We start from the raw sequence: 24824 nt of genomic DNA on the forward strand, positions 1-24824 counted from the left end.
GTATCCTATCTATTTTAATTCTTAAACCAAATCCTCTCACTTCAGAATTTCCAAAGCTGGTTTGATTTCACAGTTGATGCAGCGATGATTATTACAAATCTTCCTGCTAATAGCATTGCACGCTGGAGAGTCCAGGTGTTTCTTTAGCAGAGTTCCTTCACAGTTCAATGTCTGGGCGGCAAAATCAAAACTTGTGCAGGATACACCTGTGTGTGTCTGTGTTTGTGTGTTAAATCACTGAATCATCGAAACTTGTCTCTGAGAAGGGAGTTTTGCAAAAATTAAAACTTAATCTCAAATTATCTTTATATACAGCTTCCCTGTCCTGGCCATGCACGCATGTTCTTATGTCTTCTTAAACACGAGGAAGCAAGAAGAACTAAGGCCTCCTCTACCTTCCCTTTTCTCCCCGATCAAAGCAAATATGAGAGAGAGGCTCAGTGGTGTACATGGGGAAACATGTTTGCATTGCCGTCCTGGCCCGCTAGGTTACAAAACAAAAGAGTGGCTGAGATCCAGAGGTGGCTGCTTAGCTGTGGTAGGGGAAGTGAGTGCTGAGTATGTTCACGGATTGTGACCTGGTTTGGGATGCAAAATGGCTGCAAAGAACATGCTCTTTGAACTGTGTTTGCACCATATTTAGGGAAGGGGAGAAAACACTTCCTCCTCCCAAAGGTTGAACTCTAAACTGAAATTAAGATGTGCCCTGGCCAGTGGGGCCCCTCTTGTAAATAACAAATAGCTTGTAATTTAATGCTGGTATGGTGTGTTCAGACTAAATGAGTTAGCAGAGTTTGTTTCCTACCTAATTATGGAATAATCTTGAGTGGCTGACCAGAACCAACAGACAGACAGTACAGAGCGAAGAAATGTTTTAAAAATCCAGCAGTAAATCACTGCATGGGATGGAATGTGATCTAGTAGTTACCTCAGAGGTCCACACTCAGTTCTACACCTGATTCAGTGTGTAATTATGGACAAGTCATTTCTCTCCTTTGGTTTTCCATCTGTAGTATGGGAAGGGGATGATGATAATAGTGAGCTAGCTCCCCAGGGGCTTAATTCATTAGTGTTTGTAAAGCCCATCGAGATCCAGGCTTTGAAAGCGCTGTAGAGCAGCAAAGCACTAATAAACCATCTCCGTGCAAATGTACGAAACCAGCGGGCAGCTGCAGTGTATGTGAATGAACACTGATGTTGCCGCATCTGCCCTTTAATAGCCCTGTGAGCGGGAGGATCTGGATATTTCCTTACCAGACTTTTACTGACAAAATACTGGAGATGATATTGACATTGGAGACAGGCCAGGACAGAGCTATATCAACAGGTAGGTTGGTAATCTCTGTGGGGGAGGGCCAGACAGGGAGTGCAGATGCTCAGCGAGTTTGGACATTAATGCTGGGATAGTTGATGGGTTATGGACTTGGTCAATGCACAGAGATGGAATAAGATTTGTATCCTATCTATTTTAATTCTTAAACCAAATCCTCTCACTTCAGAATTTCCAAAGCTGGTTTGATTTCACAGTTGATGCAGCTATGATTATTACAAATCTTCCTGCTAATAGCTGGGTCTGTATTGCTGGGTCATGGCAGTTGCCTCTTCTCTGAGCATAATCGACAGTGGCCCTTTAGGTTCAGCCTAGCAGCTTCAGAAGTGGTTTGTTTTCGTATTTGACACATGAACCTTCCTCAGACATTTGTGAAAGAAATGAGCAAGAAACATTTTGATCTAGTGCCAAGAACAGTATGCAGAGAATCCTGAAATGCAGTTAAGATCCTCGGTTTGTTTGTCTGGCTTAGTGTATGACTCTTTATTCCCGCCACATCTTTTCACTTCCACCACGTAGGACAAAAAAAGAAAAAGAAACTTGAACGCGGAGGGGTGGCTATAGCAGCGGCAGAGTGTGTTGCCTTCGAAGTCTGGTGCTGCACTTTTGCGGTCAGGCTTGGGGCACGATTCCACAAGATGGAAAGCGCCCTCACTTCCCACTGGAATCACCGGAAGATGCTCAGCACCTTGCAGGATTGGACATCTAGATGGAGGGCTGTCATGGGGAGATGGGTCCAGCCTCAGCTGTGACACACTTAGCTCGCCTCCCAAGGTGGAGAAAATGAATAAAGGCAGGTCATGGGGCTATATCAGGCTTCTGGGGTGGAGATAGGACAGAAGCCAGCTGGCTAGGAGGTGGACTGCAGGTAGGAAGCCCTGGGGAGTCTCTGCTTGCTGGAGAGAGACTCAAAGGAGCCCAGGCTGGGCTATGGCATGAGAGCAGAAGGTGGATAGACTATCTTGAGACGATAGACCAGAAGAAGGGGGTGTGTTCATCTTGAGACTGGTGCCAAAGACTTTATCTTGCGTTTAGTCTGGACTAAGTATCACCTACAATAAATACTAACTAGCAGAAATTACAAGGAACACGATGGTCAAATGGATGAATGTTTGTGTGATATGCAGTATTGTAACGTTACTCATCGCGGGAATTCCTCTTTAATATCAGAAATAATACAGAATCCATTTTAATCTCTATTTTTAGTTCACATAAATGGCAATGCAAAAACATTTCCTATCCTTGCAGCCATTTTTATTCTGGCCCCATCATTCTGCAGCGTATCTCTAACCACCTGCCTCTAAAAGGGCTTAGTTTCAAGTGACAATTCATGGCAAATGTCATTTATGAACATTTAGGGCCGAATGGGAGCTGTTTCAACGGCATCTGAAAGCAGAATTTAGCTCTCTTTAGTACTTCATTCAGAAATACAAAGATCTTTAGGAAGAGACTGAATGACCTATTAGGATTAAAAAAAAAAACGTTAAGCTAAAAGCCAAAGAATACAATTTTCACCTCAATGACAACTCCTATGTCACTTTTGAAAAGGAGACTTAAGCACTTGGGAGTCTGTTTCATTGACTTTCTATGGGACTTAGCTCCTAAGTCATTGAGGTCCTTTTTGAAAACTTTACCCTATATTTTAAATAAAAGTATTTCTTCAAATCACAGAAATGGGGGGGAGGGTTTCCCTGACTTTTCTGATGAAAGACTGTTCACTAATCATTTAACCAAGACTGACAAATGTAATCCCCTTTTTAGAGCAGGATTTTTACTCTTGTTTCAGAAGAAAGGTTATTGCTTAAGCAATCTACTGAACTGACTAAAGTTTGAAGTTAGTGAATGGGACAGGGATGTAATTGCAAACTATAATCCTTCATTGTCCTCTAGTTGGAAATCAAAATAGCCATGCTAGTGTTAATAAGTTGCTGTTAAAATTTAAAATCCCAGCAACATCTTTCTCTCTCTCTCTGGATGAATATTATTTATTTCTAATTTTCATCCATCTCCAGCCCAGGACAAATCTGTCTTACTGGAGAAACACAGTGAATGTCTTAAAGAAAATCAGAGGCTTCGTGGATCCTCAAAAAGAAAAGGAGGACTTGTGGCACCTTAGAGAATAACAAATTTATTTGAGCATAAACTTTCGTGAGCTACAGCTCACTTCATCGGATGCAAAATTGGATACAGACTAACACAGCTACTACTCTGAAACCTGTCTTCATGGATCCTGTATGTGCAAAAGATCAATGAATAATATTAATGCAGTATTTGGGAGGGAATGAGTGCTGGGGTACTGAATGGCTGGGGGAGACCAGGAATAGGCAGGAACTAGATTGATTTAGGGATTTGGGGGTAGGCTGGAGATTCCTTCACCTCTGGATCACCAGTTCAAATCTAGCCAGCATCAGTAGCAGCAGGAGGTTGTTACCATCTGATGGTTATTCTACCTGCATGAAATGGGTTTCTTTAATCTCAGTTCTGTTCCCAGTGGACAGGTATCCTTGCAAAAACAACCATGGCAGTTGAAACTAATTGATGACCTTTGTGGCAGCCTGAAAATAACTTGGCTCCAGACCACATGACCTCCCTCCCTTAACTTGCTGCATTTTTTTTTTTTTAAATAAATTGTGACCTCAGCATTCTTTTCTGCCATGACAAGCAGCCAGCCCTAGCTGTGACATACTTTCCCTCCAGGCTGCCCTGACTTGCTGATGGCTCATCCATCAAAGACGAAGTTTACTTTTTAAATGTTGCTGAGTGTGGCTTTTCAAAGGCTAAGGCTTTGGGTTATTTCCCCCCCGCCCCCATATTTTAAACGAAAACTATTTATAGGGGTGCGGGTCTAATCTTAGACCTGTTAACCAAGACAGGGACTCTGATTTAATGTGTGAAAGCAGTACAGTTTATGTGCACGTTCCCTCTTTAAAATGTTACCAGTGGGGATGATGCTTCTGTGCCTGGTTTCTTGTTTGATCATGACTCACTGATTGTGTTGAGAGTTGAGCCCTGTGAATTGGACTGTTTAACGCTTGCTGTGAATATTGACACACCTCCCTGTAACAGGCTATAACTCTTCCCTGCACTCTTTTTGTCTTGGGATTGATCTTATAGATAAGTAGGAATGAAAGCCACATGAATCCTTGCAGTGCGTTCTAGGCTTCCTTGTCAATATATTTTTGCAGTGTTCTGACACACTGTTATTTCCCAGAAACTTTTGCTACAGTCTCCTTTATTGTTTCCATAGTCTACAGAACTACAGTTTGCTTTCTGGTCTTCTGAAGATGACCTAAATGTAAATGCTTGAATGACTGAATTCTCGACCAATGGAGGAGTGGAGGATAGATTTTGAAAGGCCTTTATTAGTTTGTAACCATAGTGAAGATAAATAGTTCGAACACCTTTTGGTGAAACCTCTATAATACGGAAACGAACTGGGTAGTGTATGAGCACTGCTGCCCTCTAGTGTTGGAATCAGGACTGCTGAACTATGTGTCATGGGGCCTATACTGATAGCAACTAAAGGAAGCTTGGTGGTCCAACTTGGTGGTCCCACTGGACCAACTCCTTCCAACCCCCAAATACATCCCTTCCCCTCCTCTCTCCAGCAGACCTGTTCTACAAAAAGGAATCCTCCATGCAGTGTGACCTTGCATATACAGTGTGTGTGTGCGGTCACGCTGTGCAGGGGACACCATTTTGTAGAGCGCCTATTTCAGTAGGTAGATTGCGGCGGTGCCCTATGATGAGCTTCCGACCCACAGCACTGAAAATGTTGGACCTTGGCAGGGGCCTGTACTTTTGGAGGAAGATGATCTGTGCTCCGTTCATGATGAAAAGCGGGAAGTTCTAAGTTTGCCCTGGCATGCAGCATACCTATAACCATAAAATCTTAGCTGGCTGCAAATTGGTTACGATACCAACCAGATCTGGGATACCAGTGCGATAAGGAAAGATTAAAATGACACTGCAGCTCCTGTAACGAAACACAAGCTGCTGCACAGACGCTACACCAGATCATGGTGTGTGGAACGGAGGAGCGAAGCACAAACTGGAGTTGGCTTTGTTCATAGCCCTGTCGCGATCAGAGCTGTGCAACGTGCTCCCAAAGAAGGAACTCCTTTGAATTTCTGGGTTTTATTATACACTCTAAACTGGGCTCGTGGACACTGTTATGGGCCCAGTTTTCAGGAGAGGTGGGGAAGGAGGCAGTTTTCTGTGAAAGCAGGTGAAATTTGGCTGTTTCAAATGTCTTTTTGGTTTAACCTCAGGCTGAGGCCATAGTGGTAGGGAGCAGAGTTCCTCAAACAGAAGTGTCTGCACACATCCATGTGATGAAACCTCTGTGGCTGGTCTAACAGTGTGGTGGGAACCAGCATTGGTAACAGGACCCTAGTTGGTGGGGAAGAGAAGCCTTTTTCCTTCCTTTCATTTCCTCCAGCTTCTCAAGCCGGGGGAACATTATGGATGGGACAGATGTTCATAACAGAGCACTACGTGAGTAGATGTAGTTTTGTTTGAGGGCCTGAGGAAAGAGCTAAGATCCATACCAATTTAAATGCTGAAATTGTTGTCAGCTTGGATGAAATCCTGGACCCATTGATGTCTGGGAGATTTTTCCATTCGCTTCGATGGAACCAGGATTTCACACCCTGTCTGCAAGGGAGAGAATTTTATTTGAAGTTCCAGGATGTTCTTCTGTAGTATAACACCTTGCTACCCAAAGCAGCTCTCAACCATTTTGGTGCAGGCGGGGGAGAGGCAGGGGGAATCTGAATTGACCAAAGATGACCTGTTGGGTTTGAGTTACTTGAGCAGAAAATGCAGAATCTAGAAAAACATTAATTCAGTGAGCCCTTGTAGGCCTAGTTTGTTTAGCCAAAATGATTTACACGCGCACCTTGCTGTGAAAGTCTTGTGCCTTGCTGTACAATGTGTCTTAACTGTGTGCTTTCTTACTAGGTGTGCTGGGCACACGGCTCCCTCTGTCTTGCCTTTGAGATTCCCTGCCAGTGAGGGCCGCCGTACAGCGTGATGGACTTGGACCCATATGCAAGCATGCAGGTCGGGATGCGGGTGGTCCGCGGAATTGACTGGAAATGGGGCAATCAGGACAACGGCGAAGGGAACGTTGGGACTGTAGTTGAGATTGGCCGGCAAGGCAGCCCAACAACACCGGATAGGACTGTGGTGGTCCAGTGGGATCAAGGGACCAGAACCAATTATCGGACTGGATTCCAAGGAGCCTATGACCTTCTTCTGTACGATAATGCACAAATAGGTAAGGCCAATGAAATATTAGTTGGACATTGACAAGAGGTGCAGCCATGTATTTCAGTAAAGCTTTCTGTTTTAGCATACACAATGTCTGGCTCAAATGACAGCCATCCTCTCCATCTCTAGGTCTCGGAGCTGCTAGGGAAACTCGGTATGGGTGTAGATTGGGAGCCAGGAATTCCGGCATACGAATTCTGTGACACGGGAGGGGGAGAATCACTAAATATGTGTCCGTTGATTCATTTGTAAAAGGAAGATAATACTTCTCTGCGTGTATTCGTTAGTGTTAGCACTTTCCATTTTCAGAGTGCTGGGCAAGGTACCAGTATCACGGGAGGTTAAATATCGTCAGAGACAGCATGTGAACTAGGCTGCCACGGTAGTAGCCATACGTGCCCAACAAGTCACCTGGGTCTTCGTCAAACATTCTGTCCCCTGCTCTTGGCTCATTGTCTTTTCACGCCTTTAAATATTCTCACATTTAGAATGACAGAGCACAACTGCCCAGCGCTTTCACCTAAACAACAATATTTTTTTTTAAGGGGTGGTGGGGAAAAGATAAACCTCAGCTACTTAAAAAGCAGAGGCTGGTCTGAAGCCAAACCCCAGGTCCAAGCAGCCCTAGGACTTTGGGAAGGGTCTGACCCCAGGCCAGATGTAGCTTCTGGATTCAGCGGGTGCACTGTACTAAACTCTGTTGTAAATTCATGGGGGGCAGCCTAAAATCCATAGGTCAGCGTCATCCCCCTTCACCTCCTCGCCCCACCAAGGGGGCACTGACCACCCTCCATCCCAGCAAACCTAATCCTGGCCTGGTGTGGAGGGGAGCTGGAGAGTGATCCTGCCCCATACTCACCCGGCAGCAATGGCTCCTGTTCCATTGGGCTGGGCCCAGGTCCGGGTATTGTGACCTTACACAAGGAGCTGCAGTACCAGTGGGCTTTGCCCTCATAAATATCATTAATATGAACCTGCAGATACCTATCCATGAAGTATAAAAAAAATCCATTGTCTTTGCACCCTCGTTTTTGCTTTCTGTGGGTACTGTTGAAACCATGCTAAAGCTATCCTTGCTAACAGACTCAAACTTTGCAGCTCAGAACCAACTCTAAAGAAAAGCAGTTTAATTTCCATCACCTTTGTGTTTGACTCCAACAGCTTGAAAATTGCACTAGCCCAAAGTCTAGGACTGGCAAAATGCCTACAAAACTTACTGCTAGATCTGAGATACCATTACATGGTTTGATAGATACCTTGTAAGTTTCTGGGACCAGATGTGGATGCTTTATATCATTTGAATGCCAGGTATCAGCCTAAAATTTCTCTGATTTATTCTGCTTTGCAGTTGATTTTTGATGCGACTTTTAGCAGCTATTGTCCTGAGAACCCTGAAGCCAGAAACCAATGCTTTATACTATTGGGAAGCAGAGACTCAAGGCTGCTTTCAGATGTAATATAAACTATTTGGGTCAAATTCTGCCTGCAATGTAAATCCAGAATGTTTTACTCAAAGTTAGAGTTGCTCCGCACTTGCACCAGGAGAGCTGAGCAGAGAAGTTGACCCCCTGATCTCTAATGCAAGCAGTTAGAGAGATACCGAACATATGTAGGAAACTATTGCAAAGGATTGTGGGAACAAATTTTCAGATATGGATGCCTGAGGTATGTAGGCACCAAAATAAAAATGCCCCTGATTTTCATAGTTGCTGTGTAATCCCAGATCCCTCGGGAGCTATGAAAATCAAGCTTCTCCTGTTTAGGAGACTCACTCTAAGCAGCCAGAATTGAACATTTTGGCATAGTTTTACCAATGTTGCTGGGTCATGTAAACGATTTCCAATATTCTTGGGCCAGTGATCAGAAGGATGTAAGGGAGGGATCCACTTGTGACTGCTTTGGGTCCCTGATTTTAAATTGTTATTAATGAAATCTGAGAGGAGACTGGTGTCTGGAGATGGAGAATTCCTGTTTTAATGAATTACTCCTGGGTTTTGTGTGCATCTGTGATCGGAGAATAAAGGGAAATACATTTTGATAAAGCAATTGATGTATTTAATAAAGATTTTCATTGGTGAGCAGAAAAAACTGTTCTGAAGAAAATCAAAAGTTGCTCCCATGTAACATCATTTTAATGAAGCATTTGAGTTCATTTGCTTTATTCTTCTGTCGCAAGAGCATGAAAAAGGCACTGAAAGCAGCCATTAACCGCTAATCCAGAGTAAATGGGAGGTGCTCCCATACAGATGCTCGCTGAGCTTCCAAGGCCCCTTTTCTTGTTGAGACTTCGCATCTTAAACCATTATTAAAACTTCATTTTCAAAGTAACCCTCCCCATGAATGCAGAACAAGCTCCCCAGTACTGTGTGCGCACTGCTGCTGCTTAGATATGTTTCAAATTCTCTGAGACACGTGTTCAACATCAGAAGGGCTGAAAAGCGAGAACCGTTCCATAGGAAAGCTTCCCAAGCAATCTCACTGGAGTGATGCTTGGGCTGGGGCGTGAGTGCTGGGTTGCCAGTGGCTGCGGGAAAGATCATGCGTTTTCGTGGGGAGCGCTCTGATCTGACACCCTTTCTGCTTCGCGTGCCAGGCTGAGCCATTAGCCTAATCCTCCTCCTGCAGAGGCTGGCGAGGCGTGGCTAGGTTCGGTCAGGCAAGCCGACGTGGAGGAAGCAGGAAGAACGGGCCGCTTTATTTTGTTGCTGCTCTTCTTAGGAGCAGCTCTAAGCATGAGCTGGGTAGGCAGCCACCTAGGGCATTGATGGCTAAGGTTTGCCAAAAGGTGAGATTCCCCAAACCCAGAGAGTGTCAGTGGGATCCGAGTGCTTAACTCTCCTGGGCGTGTCTGGAAATGCCAGCCCAGTTTTCAAGGCTGGGGGGCACCATCCTGCTTAAGCACTGCTGCAGAAAAGCTTTCTACTTCTTCCTCCAGCCTTGAGGGGTGGCTTGTGAAGCCAGCTGGCCAGGAGTCAGTCATGACTGCTAGTGGGGAGAGGAGGGAAGACCGAGGAGAAAGATGGAGGCGACCTGGGAAAAGGAAGAGATGGAGACCTGCTGTCGTGCCTCAGATGAAAGGCAGAGGGAGGGAACCAAAGGATTCTTTTCCTGGGGTACCAGGATCCTAAAGCCTGCCTGCCCTTGTCTAGCGACTGATAGCAAATTGTCTGTGGCTAACAAGACATCCCCTTGGGCTTCCTATAGATGGAGCCAGAAGAGGACCTCTGCGCTAGAATAGTATAGTAAAGTTTTCAGGAGTGAGGATGAATGCATGGAAGACTGAAGTGCTCAGATACTGTCGGAGTGGGGCATAGAAGTACTGTAGATATATAAAAGCAGTGTTTAAAGGCTTTGGCAGGAGTTAAAACAAGTAGAGCTGCAGCCCCTCCAGCAGGACTAGTGTGTCAAGCCGATCACCTTTTGTGAGTGGACTCTGCCGGTGTAACATTTCCTAACAATAAACAGTCCAACGTATTCTCTGTGCAGGGTGTGGGTAGGAAGGTGAAATGGGAACTTCAGATCCTCTTGTACAGGAACCTGCTGAAAGTGGTTCACGACAGTACAGCACTCGGAGTACCCTCTAAGTCAGGGGTTCTCAAACTTCATTGTACTCCGACCCCCTTCTGACAACAACAATTACTACACGACCCCGGGAAGGAGGGCTGAAGACTGAGCCCTTCCACCCCGGGCAGGGGGGCCAAAGCCCGAACCCCGCCCCCTTGGGGAGGGCGAAGCCAAAGTTTGAGGGCTTCAGCACTGGGTGGGTGGAGGCTGTAACCTGAGCCCCACTGCCCAGGTCTGAAGCCTTCAGGCTTCGGCTTCAGCCCTGGGCGGTGGGGCTTGGACTTCTGGCTTCAGCCCCAGGCCCCAGCAAGTCTAATGCCAGCCCTGACAACCCCACTCAAACAGGGTCACGACGCGCTTTTGGGCTCTAAGTAATGCCATCTGAGCTCTGTCCAGTGCATTCAGCCTCTGATGGGTTGTGTGTGTATTTGGGTTTTTTAGGTGTGCGCCATCCCAACATCATCTGCGATTGTTGCAAGAAGCACGGGATCAGAGGCATGCGGTGGAAGTGCAAGGTGTGCTTTGATTATGACTTGTGTACGCAGTGTTACATGAACAACAAGCACGACACCTCCCACGCCTTTGAGCGCTACGAGACTGCCCACTCACGACCGTAAGTCCTTGGCTGCTCGCCAGATGATGAAAGTTAACCATGTTGAGTTGTGAAAGTCCCAGGGAGCTGTTTGGGGAGCTTTGCGGAAGAGTGTGAGGCTTGCGCCTGTATTCTTGTCAGTAGGATTGGTTGGGGAAAAGAAAAGTTTTTGTTTGTTTTAAAATACATGTAATTTATTGAAACATTTCTGGATTTTGGAAAAAAAAACACAACAGAATTTTCATGAAAAAGTCATGTTAAATGTTCAGTGTTTCTGCCAAAAATTTGCTTGACTTTTTAGACCAAAACAAACTTGAAATATGTAAACTTTCAACCAGCTCTGCTATTCGGGATCTTGCACTGTACTCTTGTCTAACCGCTGAGTGTCTGTGGGTAGTTCCGTTGTCTGCAAGAGTTCCAGAATCAGGCCCACACTCTGTACTGCCTGTTTAACAGCAAAGGGCCCCTGGATTAACTCTGTACTGTGTGCTGGAGCCATCTTTTTAGCATTTACAGAGACGTCTAGTGTTTCTGGAGAAATGTTCACAATTATGTTATTTATCAAGCATCCAAAGGTATACCAAGCTGTTCTCATTGATGTCCACGACTGTTGCTGTAACTTGTAACAGGCAGACAATGCAAGGCCCAACTGCTGGGTGTATGCTGTCATGGGGAACAGACTCCCAGCTCTGTCACAGTCTCTCTGTGCCACCTTGGAAGTGTCACTTAGCCTCTCTGAATCTCTACTATCCAGCTGTGAAAAGGGGATTTTAATACTGACCTATTGCTGTACAGAGGATGTTTTGAGTCTTAATGTTTGCAGAGCCTTGGATGACTTGCCCATGGATGTATGGGTACAGACTGCCAGATTAGGGAGAAGAACCCCGGAGTCCTGGCTCTCTTAGCTCCTTTTCCCCTCTCTCCACAGCACCCCTTCTTTCTAACCACTAGATCTCATTGTCTATGCAATTCCTCTTCACTTTTATAGTGGAATGCAGTTCCTGATTGTCTATAATGCAGCACACAGTGTTTATAAAAACTGTTGCTTTTGGGATTCGGGGGGGGAGGAAAAGCAGTCATTCACAACAGTCCTTCACCACCTCCCAGTTTTCTCTCCAAACTTCAACCTCTCCTCTTCCCTGTCTTGTGGTCCATGAGCCACCCAGCACTTGGGATGAGTCCGCTGAGCTTGCAGTAGCTAAGCCTGGAGTTTGAGGTATAACTCTGAGCGTACTTGGATCCTGCCAGTTTGTCCCAGACACTACCTGGTAGGTCTGTCTACACCAGTGCTAAATTGGACTAAATCATTACTGTTCTGAGTTGATAGGCTTTTACCCAGACTTCACAGTGATGTAAATGGTTACACAGGTGGCAGGACAATGGAGAGAGAATCTGGCCTCTGGTGTGTGAATCGTGTTTGTTTAGTGAGGGAAGTAATGTCGAAGGAATGCAGAGGGCCTGATCATGGGTGAGCTGTAGAGAGGAAGAGTGCAGGGGATGTGCTTCGGTAGGCGTTACGATAATACAAATAGTAAATCCCTAGTGCATCAGTGCCACCGAAGGCCTTTCCATGGCCTTCATTTACACTAGTATCAGAGTTCCTCACAAACTTCAACATAGTTATTCTCGCAACAGTCCTACAGGGCAGGGCTGGTGTCCCCATTGTACAGATGGGGAGCTGAGCGATGATGCGACTTACCCGTGGTGTCAAGGAAAGCCTGAGGTGGAGCAAGGACGTGAACCCAGATTATCAGCTAGTGCCCTAACGATTAGGCCATCCTTCCTCTCTGACTGCAAAGCTTTGAGGGGCACAAGACGCCGAGGCTGGCAGTAGCATATCAGGTGGGGTGCTAGCAGTCTGACCTGTAGCTGAATTCCATAATCCTTTTTGGATGAGTATTTGCCCTGGTGAGCCAGGTACCCTCTCCTCCCCCCTTGAAAGACACATTTGCAAAATCTTTTCTCCTTCATATCAGTGCAAACGTTTTATTATATTGGGTGTTTTTTTAAAGATTAAGGCCTCCTGGTATGTTATGCAATCGACACATAGGTGACTTACTGCACCCCCTTCCCTTGCGTGGGAGTGACTCCCATTGGAGTTAATGGAAGTTCTGTTTGTGGAATTGAATCAGCATGGACACCGTTCAGAGTTCTAGCAAAATGATGCAAATCATTTGATGTTCTGTCGAAGAAGACTGTCTCTCTGAGCCTTGCGGCTTGTGTTATCCATTAAGATTAGAACATTTCTCACGGTTGCATTCATATGACAATCCAACCAGATAACATTGTGAAATGAGCTTTGGGATTCCTGCAATGCGTTCTCTCTCAGCATATAATAATTAGTCTCTTGCAATGCTACAGAGAAGTAATCATTCATCCCATTCAGCAGAGTGGTTTAGAGCTTAGCCGTTAAGTTGCATGATCCCAAGTCCAAAAACAATTACTGTAAATGGCTGTGCTGACACGTCAACTTCAGCGCTCCAATTCCCATGGACTTGCAATGATTGCATAGGACACTGCTGTATATACCATGCATACCTTTCAATGCCAGCTCTGCCATCCTTTCTGACCCTGATCGGGAACACCCAAGAATAACGCCCTTTTTTTAAATCAAGGTGGCTGCTGGGCAGCTTTCTCCCCAACTCTCCTGTATACAGAACGTGTGGTCTTTTCTGAGGATGCTATATGGGCAAGGAGGCAGATGGATCAACTTGTCCTCTTAAGGCCACAATACAATGTGAACCCCTGAGCTGCTGGAATTGGGCAGTGGTGCACATGGTGCCAATATGAAGCAAACTGCCAATAAAGCTGTTGGACCTGTTCCTGCCTGGTCTGCTTGGATTTACCAAGACAGCACAGGGAGGGCGGCAGTTTTACAGTCTAGTGCACAGAGAGTTGCCTGAGCCAACTCTAACAATCACTTTGGACTGGGCACACGGGTCCTTTTTTGCACCATACTGAGACAATCTTCTCCCCAAGAAGTCTCAGAACTTTCTCAGGCTTGAGATGAGAGGGGTTTTTTGTTTTTTACCCTTTTTCCTGCAATTGTCTTTCTTACGTACAATATATTTTTTTCCCCTTCAGAATAGCTTTGCAACAGAGAATGGAGCTAGTGTAATTTCCTGTTTTTTCACAGGAGTCCTGCCATTGAATGAGAGAGGCCCATTGCATTTTAATTCTGCCAGCAGCTTCCGCTAACTCATGAAGGTGTAAGATTACCATGAGGTGACTGTGTTTGCTGGTGAACACCCCCAGAATTCAGTTTTTAATCCCAACTTGCCTGTCCATCCCCTGACGCTTGGTTGGAAACGCTCACAGCCAGCCAACAAATGGGGCATTTCAGGCAGCTAGCCGGGGAGTTCCCAGCTTCATATAAATGCATGTTGCTTGTAGTCCTGCTAAATTCATAACTCTTGCAGCCCTCACACAACATGTTGACGAAACTCCTGGTGTGTTCCTCTGGCCAGCTAGCAGCATGGTGGGTGGTGGCCATCTTCTCAGTTCTTCAACAAGCTGGCTTAGCTGGCTTGAAAATCTGGCAATTCGTGTGAAAATGGAGGGTTAAACACTCAGTGAGTGAATGTAAAGCAGGGAATTGCTTCCAGTACATAGGAGGCAAGTGGGAAGCTTGGAGATAGAAGGGCCAGAATAGACAGACTCAGGGGATTGTGGGATAGTATTGATGGACTATTTAAATGTGAACTGGCAACATGAGTTCAGCTGTGACCTCAATGCAGAGGGAATCAGGCTTGATCAAACGCTATACCAGAATGCTGGCTTGTACATATTCCCCTGAGTCAGCCACTGAGCCCAGATTTGGCCAGGGGGTGGTGCATGTTAGAGAGCTTTGTGTGTGGACATTAGGGGTATTTGGGCATAAACATATGACAGACCCCAGGTATACTGTGCAGTGTAGACACACCCAGACTGATTCCTTCCTGTTTATCTTAACTCACTTTGAAAGTGCATTAAACTGAACAGGAACAAGTCACTCTTATTCCAGAACAGGAGTAACTGCACTGCGTTAATCAGGAACAATTCTATGTGTAGACAAGTCCTAACTACAGCATTAAGGACTTGCCTTGTCCTCTGAACTCGGTCTGGTTGGGACTCGTACGTTAAGCAGCAGAATTGCAGGTCACTACCTGTTTTGATTGCTACCTCCATAAAACCTGTTCGCTCTGCAGTCCAGCCTTCCATAACACACTCAATTAATCCTATCCTCCTCCTCCCAGTAGTCTGTCAGGCACTTGCATTGTTTTCACAGGATGCGACTGCATTCAGGGGAATATTTGTTATGGTATCAGAGTTATGATATGTGTTCGGTGGGATATCGGGATTATGAGGGACTTTTTACACCGATATCTCAGGGGACGAGGGTGTTAATCCTGCTTCTATTGAAACCAAAGACAAAACTCCCATTGATTTCAGTGGGATAGCACCATTTGCAAGCATCTAAGGAACGCAGCCAAGGTTGGCTAGCCCAGAATTCAGACACAGTTCTTTTTGCACGTGGCAGTTTGCAAAGACCACCAGAGTCCTATGGTTGCGCTGTTGGTTTTTCAGTTTTTTCAACAAAAATGCTTCAATTTTTTTTTGCTTTTTAAAATTGGCACCATCCTCTCACGCCCGCCCTGTGTCTGTGCTGTTGCAAGGGCAGAAATTCCTGTCTCTAGCTTCCAAAGAGGACTTTGTTAGCCAAAGTGAGAGAGGGGAGGAAAGCCCCTGAAACATTATTGACTAGTTTGACACTGGACTTCAGAAAAGATTCTGGCTTGGATCCTAGGCTGCAGCTCTGGGCCTCTTATTTTATTTTATTTTATTTCTATTCTGGTCACTCCCAAAAACCCAGCCTGGACGGAGATCTCCATCATACTAGCTGCTGTGCAAACACACGTGACAGCCCAGTCCCTGCCTCAAAGAGCCTACAGTTGAATGCACCAATCCTGCAGTGAACTCCATGTGGGCAGGCCTCACTGCAGGGTCTAGACCTAATTTGGCATGACTCAACAGATGAGTGTGGCCTGCAGTAGGAAGGATGGAGGCTGGGCATAATCAGACTAATGGCCAATTCGTGCAGCCCTTATTGGCTCAATGTGAGTGACCTTCACCATGGGCATTGGGCCTGCACAAGGCCTGCGCACCGCTTGCGTCCCACGTACAGCTTGGCATAGTGGGTTTTTGCTGGAGGAAAAGTCCCCATTGGCCCCCTCACCATGGTCCTGTTGTCTCTGAAGATGCAGGGAAGAGAATCCAGTAGCCACTGCCAGGCAGAGCGTAAGGGTGCATGGCACCTGCTGTTCATCTTGCTTGTTTTGAGTTCGAGTTTTGCTCAGTCCAGTAGGAAAGGGCTCGTATTTCCATCCATTTCCTTTTCACGGTGGATTGTTCTGCTGTGGGGTGGGGGAGCATGGCACAGATCGAACGATGGATTTTTAGCAGTAGTGGGAGGTGTGTGGGCATGGCTCATGAGCTGTATCTCACATTGTGTTTAAACCCACAGTAATCCCAAATAAATGGAGCATACGTTAGCTTGAGCCATGTCCCTCCAGGTATGGAATGGATGACAAAATAGGACCCAGCACAAACCTAACAGCGATGTGAGAGAGCTTTCTTGAGTCTACATAGGGAGAGAAGGAAGCTCAATGGTTGTATCTAGGTTGCACACTTGGTTTTTCATGCTGTTTGCTACGTTCAGTGTCTCTGTAATTTACTCTGTGAGGTCTGCATGGGTCAGAGAAATTGTAGCTCCAGAAACACAGGGTGGGAGCTTCCTATTGTGGAAGGCTGCAATTTTAAAAATGAATCAGAAATACACATAGTGACTCTTCAAACCACTGGGCTCAGAAGGGAGGCAGGATATCAGAGTGCTTTTTTGTTTGTTACCCTGCAGGATATTGTAATATAACTGTGAGGTACGTGTTTTTATGCAACAACCTTCACGCTGGGAATTGCCAAACTACATGAAGCAATTTTACTAAGAGATGCTTAGCAATTTGGGAGTAGGAGAGACTAGGTATAACTTTGTTTTGGTGCAAGGGGAATTCCATGACTTTTTATGTCTTAACTGCTGTAGTCTTGTTTCGGGTTAAGAATGGAGTAAAAGCCCTGATGTAAAAAATGGAATGAAGTAATCAAAAAAAGAGATCCCACATAGATGCTTCCTGGTGTTGTGGGTTTTTTTAAGTGCCTCTTTTGAACATCTGATATTTCGGCTGCAAAAGCACATTCCCTAGACGAGGGGGCAGCCTTGCCGAAGAACAAAACTTGCCTACTTATGAATCAGTGAACCCTGAGCAGTGCCAATGGGAAAGCTGCAAAGAGAATGTGGCTTGTATCATTCATTTTAATTTTTTTTCTGTAAAGTAGAAGAGGGAACCTGTGGCAGCTCTCCAGAGACCTGCAAAGCCTGCATGTTAAAAGGAGATTGTAACTGGTTTTTTTTTTTGTTTTAAATAGGCTACGATAGACTTAATATTTAGAAGCTCTGATCTCCTTTCTCCTTCTGGATGTGGGGATCTTTTGATTATTTAGGATTAGGAAATGAACAGCCCCTAGCGTAGCAGCACTTTGTTTTCAAGCCTCGGGCAACGTGCTGCGCTGAGCCCATTTGGGTGTTAATGAGCACGAACGCTTAGAGCAAGGAAGCTGCTCGGGGGAGAGCCCACCAGAGTTTGCAGCGTCCCATGATCTTGGTTCAGTGGAACCATTTCCAGAAACTGCTGGCTCTGTTACAGCATTTTCACCACTTCCACCTCTCTTATTTGTGGCCCCATGGGGTGGATTTGAATGTTGGCGTTTTGGGTGACAAGAGAACACAGTCCCCTCAATGGAACTGCATTGGCCTTCAAGGGGAGGAGGGAGTTAATTTGACATGGGACATCCCCTCTTCCCACGGACCAGTAGCCAGCTGTCCGTGTCTCTTCCATCCTGGCTCCATTAGCTCTGTGTGCTTGGCCCAGAGACATGGCTGTGTCCTATGAACTGTTTTGCCCCAGTATATCACCATCGTTAGGGCTCCCCTGTGACTTTGCAGATGAAAAGTGCTCCATAAATAGCCTGTGGGACGTGTTTGTGTAACAAATGGCCATCCGCTTTCCCTCCCTTGCTGGACCCCAAGTGGATGAACTCTGTGGCTAAGCCGAGACGAGACAGGCACGTGAGTGTGTGCGAAGGCTCGGTAATCCGAGGATTTAAGAGGCCCTAAGCACTGGCAAGCACACTAGGGGGGTCCCAAATCAGCTTTGGAAATACCCCAAAAATACCTATTCACCTGAAGGTCCTTTAAAGCCCCCAGCAGACCTTAGTTCAACCCACTGGCAGCAGGCAATTCTGATTGTTACTCTTGTAACCTGGCTCTGGTATTGCCTGAATATTGTACGTGCTGGGACTGGTCAGCAAATTACTAGCTGCTCCAGGAAGGCACAACAGGTCCATTTAAAAATGAAGCTAGAGTTTGCTGGCTCCTGTGTTTCCAGCCAGGGTCAGCATTTCAGCGCAGGGCATGTCAGAGTGCTTCGCTCATGCAGCATCCCTCGAAGCTTATGGGGTGGCTAGACCTAGGCCTTCTGTGCCAGGGATTTGGCCTGCGTGTAAAAGGTGATTTGCACTAGCGGGACTTCTTACCCCAGTCCAGCACTCCGATGCTCAGGGGTTGCACTAGGACAGCTCCATGGGTGTAGCTAGAGCGGTGCCAGGTTTCCAGTGTCAGGAAGCACAGGGCACTTGGCTAGTGCTGTTAACAACTAGGTGGGAGGAATTCTGCTTCCTGCCCTCACCAAGGTTCTAGCTGCCCCACCCATCGCAACTGGTTGTTGAAAGTATTTTGAGTCTGGGAGCTCTCGCCTAATGTGTTCTGTGTTGGCTTTGGTTCAGTATCTGTCTTCCTCGTTGATTGCGCTGTGCATCATTTCTCTGGGCTTATCACATCTCGGTTAATTTCACTCCAGCTTCCCACCTGGCCCGCCACAAAGAATGGCCACTCTCATCTTGTTGACCTAGACAGCTAACCCGTGCCAGTTTCTTTAGTGATGGGCCTGATGCCTTTGTACAGGAGCAGCAGAAGAGGGTTTTGACCGTCAATGCTTAAACGTTAATGAGCAGACTCGGATGAGCTATGGTTTTTAATGCTTTCCATGCCAGGACTCTCCTCCCACCTGGCCAGGATCTAGCCTGGAGTGGCCAACCTGAGCCTGAGAAGGAGCCAGAATTTACCAATGTACATTGCCAAAGAGAGACAGTAACAAATCAGCAGCCTCCAATCAGCTTCCCACTCCCAGCACCTCCCACCCTGCAGATCAGCGCCTCTCCACGCCTCCCAATCAGCTGTTTCATGGCGTGCAGGAGGCTCTGGGGAGGAGCAGGAGGAGCGAGGGCAGTGCAGGCTCAGGGAGGGGGCAGGAAGGGGTGGCGTGGGGGCAGAGCCAGGGGTTGAGCAGTGAGCACCCCCTGGCACATTGGAAAGTTGGCACCTGTAGCTCCAGCCCCGGAGTCGGTGCCTAGACAAGGAGCCGCATATTCGCTTCTGAAGAGCCGCATGTGGGTCCGGAACCCCAGGTTGGCCACCCCTGATATAGCCAGTTCCCACTTTGCCCCTGTCTAGCAATATGGAAAGGGTGAGGTAGTTGTGACCCCTTGTGATGGCTGGTTTTTTGTGACCCCCTCTCCCTGATCCCCAGTCAGCCTGGTGGTCATGTTCCCTGGGTTGAGAACCCATGTGAGAGAGTCCCAACCCATGCTGGGAGGTTAGAGACCATAGGAAGGGCATGGTTAGAGAACAAGATTAGGAGTTGGGAAATCTGGGTTTTAACCCCAGCTCTCTGCGACTCCCCGTGTGAACTTGGGGAGGTCGCTGCCACTCTCTGCCTTGGTTCTCCATCTCCAAATGGGGATAACAGCATAGGACTGCTAGGAGGCTAAATCCATGTTTGTAAAGAACGTAGGGATCCCAGGATCAAATGCTGGAGTATTTGCTGTATTACTAGGTCAAGTTCTGAGACGGTCTTTCCTCGGCGTCTAATCTATCTTGACTTGGGCGAAGCTCCCACGGAGCAAGGAGAGTGTGAGAAGTGGGCGCGTTATGAGTTGTACAATGGGAAAGGAAATGCCGGGGGTGATGGCAGACCGCGGGAGGGAAGCCTCAGAGTTCCCGCGTGGACCTGGATGAGGCCTGAGTGCTCTGCCCTCCCTTTCAGACCCAGTTTTGGGCCTGATCCTGCAAACACACACACAGGAAACTCTGCTTCCATTGTCTTCAGAGATATCTTAATGTTGATGAACTATGGGAATAATAGACAAGGAACTCGCTCTCCTCACTGCTCTTTGATCTCTCCCGTGAACCTTAGTGAGCCTCACATTGGAGGCATGTGCACAGGGAGCTGCGTATTTCTGCAGATATGCGGCTGTTCAAAAATCAGCTGAAGTCTCTTCCTCCCGGGTTTGACTGAGAGAACTCTGGAGATTTTGCTGAATTCATAACTAACTGGAGATAAAGTCCTAGCCTACAGGCTGTCAATAATAGCAGTGTAACCAGCAGCCCTTTCTGTTCAGTCATTAATGGCTTATCTGGGAGTTGAATTGTAGAGCTAAAAACCTCCAGCTAGCCTAATATAGTTTATCAATAAGAAGATGGTAACATCTCCCTTATCTTTCATAAGCAGTGTGGAATTGATGACAGTCAACATTGCCCTGAGGAGCCCTTGTCTGCTTGATATGCTTCCTGGCTGAAGATGGTGGCTAAAACTTTTTTTAAGGTTTGTAAATAGAATCACAGAATCGTAGGACTGGAAGGGACCTCGAGGTCATCTCGTCCAGTCCTCTGCACTCAAGGCAGGACTAAGTATTATCTAGATCATCCCTGACAGGTGTTTGTCTAACCTGCTCTTAAAAATCTCCAATGACTCAGATTCCACAACTTTCCCTAGGCAATTTATTCCAGTGGTTAACTATCCTGACAGGAAGTTTTTCCTAATGCCCAACGCTTGCTGCAGTTTAAGCCCATTCATTGCTTCTTGTCCTATCCACAGAGGTTAAAGAGAACAATTTTTCTTCCTCCTCCTTGTAACAGCCTTTTATGTATTTGAAAACTGTTATCATGTCCGCCCTCAGTCTTCTCTTCTCCAGACAAAACAAACCCAATTTTTTCTCTTTTTCCTTCATAGGTCATGTTTTCTAGACCTTTAATCATTTTTGTTGCTCTTCTCTGGACTTTCTCCAATTTGTCCACTTCTTTCCTGAAATGTGCCTCTCGGAACTGAGGCCTAATCAGTGGAGTAGAGCAGAAGAATTCCTTCTCGTGTCTTGCTAACAACATTCCTGCTAATACAGCCCAGAATGATGTTTGCTTTTTTTGCAACAGTGTTACATTGTTGACTCATATTTAGCTTGTGATCCACTATGACCCCCAGATCCCTTTCCGTGATACTCCTTCCTAGGCAGTCATTTCCCATTTTGTATGTGTGCAACCGATTGTTCCTTCCTAAGTAGAGTCCTTTGCATTTGTCCTTATTGAATTGCATCCTATTTACTTCAGATCATTTTTTCAGTTTGTCCGGATCATTTTGAATTATAAACTTATCCTTCAAAGCACTTGCAACCCCTCCCAGCTAGGTATCATCCGCAAACTTTATAAGTGTACTCTCTATGCTATTATTTAAATCATGGATGAAGATATTGAACAGAACCGGACCCAGAACTGATCTGTGCAGGACCCCACTTGATATGCCCTTCCAGCTTGACTGTGAACTACTGATAACTACTCTCTGGGAATGGTTTTCCAACCAGTTATGCACCCACCCTATCGTAGCTCCACCTAGGTTGCGTTTCCCTAGTTTGTTTATGAGAAGGTCATGCAAGACAGTATCAAAAGCCTTACTAAAGTCAAGATATACTACGTCTACCACTTCCCCCTATCCGCAAGGCTTGTTACCCTGTCAAAGAATAGAAGTTATTGCAAACATCTTAGGATGGATGTGGGGAGCATCTGGATTTCTTTCAAAGAATAATTCATAGAAATTTGCATCTGGGGGATGTCGTCTTGGTCTACCATATTTCTGACTAGATTATATATCCTTTTTTTCTTCATCCAGTGGTGGTGGTTTAATGTTGCCCCTCTCCCTAGCAGTAGCAGATGTCCAGGGCCTTGCAGGTCCGCTTCCCAGTGGAGGATAGATCAGTGACAAGGGGTCGGGGGATATTCTAAATGTAACTTGTTTTATTTTTACACACCCCCACCTCCCCCACCCCTCCCCAGACATGAAACAATGGTGGTTCCAAACAGCATGCAGGCAATCCCTTCTTTCAGGAACATCAGCCCAATGCTAGTTGCCCAGATCCCAGGGAGCACCTCGGCCTCAAGCATGGACTGTCATTGGAAACTCAAGGCAGAGTGAACTCTCCTGCTGCTTGTACAGTTCCTTCTACAAATCACCTTGCGTAACAAAACTAACAATCCAACATTTCATCCCAAGACTGAGCACTTGCTCACATGCTAAGCAAAAAACTTAGAATACTCTGTAACTGTGGTGATACCTGCATAACATTATCTATTTGTATTACAGTAGATTAGAGACCCCCACTGCGGTAAGGACCTCATAATGCTAAGCACTGTACCTAAATAGCAAACAGACCCTAAATAAGTGGGGGGAAAAGACAGACAGTTACACATGGGAAAACGAGACAGAGAGAGGTGAAGCAACTGTCTCAGTCACAGAGTGAATCTGTGACAGAGCTGGGAACTAAACATGGGTCTCCTGAGTCAGTCTAGTGGGTTAACCACAAGCTCCTCCTTCCTCCCAGTGGCAGAGTACTTCTCAACTTTGCAACAGGAATGAATTCCCCTGTGGGTTACAGCTGGACTGTTGGACTAGATGACCTAGATGTTTGGGGGTTGGACTAGATGACCTTCTGGGGTCCCTTCCAACCCTGATATTCTATGATTCTATGGAAAGGAAGTGGCACTTCCCGATGACTTTCTCAAACAGTCAGGCCTAGATTATAGGATTTCCAGGTGTCTGGTTTTCGACCGGAATGTCCAGATGAAAAGGGACCCTGGTGGCTCCCATCAGCACTGCTGATCGGGCTGTTAAAAGTCTGGTTGGTGGGGTGGCAGGCTCCCTACCTGGCTCCACGTGGCTCCCTGGACGTGGTGACATGTCCCTCTGGCTCCGAGGCATAGGGGTGGCCGGGGGTGCTCCGTGTGCTGCCCCCACCCTATGTGACAGCTCCGCAGCTCCAATTGGCTGGAACCCCAGCCAGTGGGAGCTGCGGGGGCAGCACCTATGGGTGGAGGCAGTATGCACTGCACAGAGCCGCCTGGCCCCTCCTATGCCTAGGAGCTGAGGGACATGGCACCACTTCCAGGGAGCCCCCTGAGGTAACTGCTTCTGGGAGCCCGCACCCTGAAGCCCCTCTCACACCCAAATTCCCTCCTGGAGCCTGCACATCATGCCCTCTCCCACACCCCAGCCCTGAGCCCGCTACTGCACCCTGAACTCCTCATTTCTGGCCCCAGCCCACATCCCTCCCACACCCAGCCCCATGCCTCAGCTCAGAGCCCTTTCCTGCACCCCAAACCCCTCATCCCCAATCCCACCCCAGAGCCTGCACCCCAACCCTCTGCCCCAGCCCAGAGCCACCTCCCAGACCCTGAATCCCTCATTTCTGGCCCCACCCCAGAGCCCACACCCCCAGCTGGAGCCCTCATCCCCTCCTGTACCCCAATCCTCTGCCCAGTAAAAATAAGTGAGTGAGGGTGGGGGGAGCGAGCGACAGAGGGAGGAGGGGATGGAGTGAGTGGGGGCCAGGACCTTGGGGTTTGATCCAGGCTATTTCCTATTCTTCATTTGCCAACAATATACATACGTTTAGCAACAAATCTTATCGCCTGGATTGGCGAATTATAGAGGAACGGTAACAGCAGAGTGCTTGAGAAATGTTTTATATCAGTGGTCCCCAATGTGGTGCCCGTGGGCGCCATGGCACCCGCCGGGGCATTTATGGGTGTCCGCCATCAGGGCCAGTGCCAAGGAATGAAGAGGAGAGGAGCACATCCGCCGGAGAACCTGTCACCGAAATGCTGCCACCGTGCGCTTCCGGCGGAGAAGCGTTGCCGCTGAGAAGCGTTACTGCCCGCCACACTCTTCTGAAGGCATGAATGTGCTCTTGGCCACGGAAAGGTTGGGGACCACTGTTGTATATTACATAATTTCTAATGCTAGATTGCTGTATATATTTAGCTAGTGTCCTCCTTTAACTGGGGACAAATTTTGTGGCTGCAGTTTTAGCCTCTAGTTAACTGAAAGCACAACTCTCCCCACGGAATGCATCCAATGAAATGGGCTGCGGCTCACGAAAGCTTATGCTCAGATAAATTTGTTAGTCTCTAAGGTGCCACAAGTCCTCCTTTTCTTTTTGTAGTCATCTAGGTAGCTGATTGGGTCTCCAAACCAGGTACTTGGCAGCTGAATAATGGAATTGGCGCATATAATTTCTTGATGGCATGTAACAGGCAACTCAAGGCTGTTTTCATAATCGGTCCCACAGCCTGAGTGGTTACAGTGTAGGCCAACTTTAACTCTAATACAGAAGCTGAGTGACAGCTTGCCCATCTGATTACTTGCTATTCCATAAGAGGGAGGCATACTTATTTACCATAGCAACTTCTGCACTGAATGTTACCCTAGACTAGCTCTGAGCTGGTGGCCTAAAATCTACAGCAAGGAGCATTTCAGGCTGACTGCGGAGTCTGTGTAACGTGTTTCGATGAACGGCATGAATTTCCCCAGTTTCACACCCTGACTTCCCCCTCTTCGCATCAACCTTTTCAACGTGGTCATCAGGAACACGCAGCTCTCACTCGCTCTCTATTGACTTGCTGCAAACAGCTTTCACAAATAACATTTCCAATTTATAAAAGGGAAAGGCCTTTATCATCTCGTACTTTTCACCATGAATTTTTTGTTCACCTGGGTCTGGCTCTGCTCCCATTGATTTAGGGTGGTGCAGGATTGGGCCCTTTTTGATTTCCTCTCCGCTTGGTCTTGGCTGCAATAGGATATCTGATCT

At 46.8% G+C, this 24824-nt stretch overlaps 1 protein-coding gene across 14 annotated transcripts in view; it reads left to right on the forward strand.

Moving 5' to 3' along the window:
- The window catches only part of MIB2 (MIB E3 ubiquitin protein ligase 2), a 111673-nt gene that overhangs the window by 31919 nt on the left and 54930 nt on the right, over positions 1-24824 (forward strand). For 12 of the 14 annotated variants that reach the window (XM_043531499.1, XM_043531500.1, XM_037881018.2 and 9 more), the window contains 2 exons: positions 6293-6611; positions 10610-10781. In XM_043531499.1, coding sequence (XP_043387434.1) covers positions 6365-6611; positions 10610-10781 — 419 coding nt within the window. In that variant the 5' untranslated portion in view covers positions 6293-6364. Of the gene's footprint in view, positions 1-1220; positions 1328-6292; positions 6612-10609; positions 10782-24824 lie in introns of all 14 variants that reach the window. The other 2 variants (XM_043531494.1, XM_043531495.1) reach the window with 1 other exon arrangement.

Source organism: Chelonia mydas, chromosome 18 (assembly GCF_015237465.2).
Source record: "Chelonia mydas isolate rCheMyd1 chromosome 18, rCheMyd1.pri.v2, whole genome shotgun sequence".
NCBI lineage: Eukaryota > Metazoa > Chordata > Testudines > Cheloniidae > Chelonia > Chelonia mydas.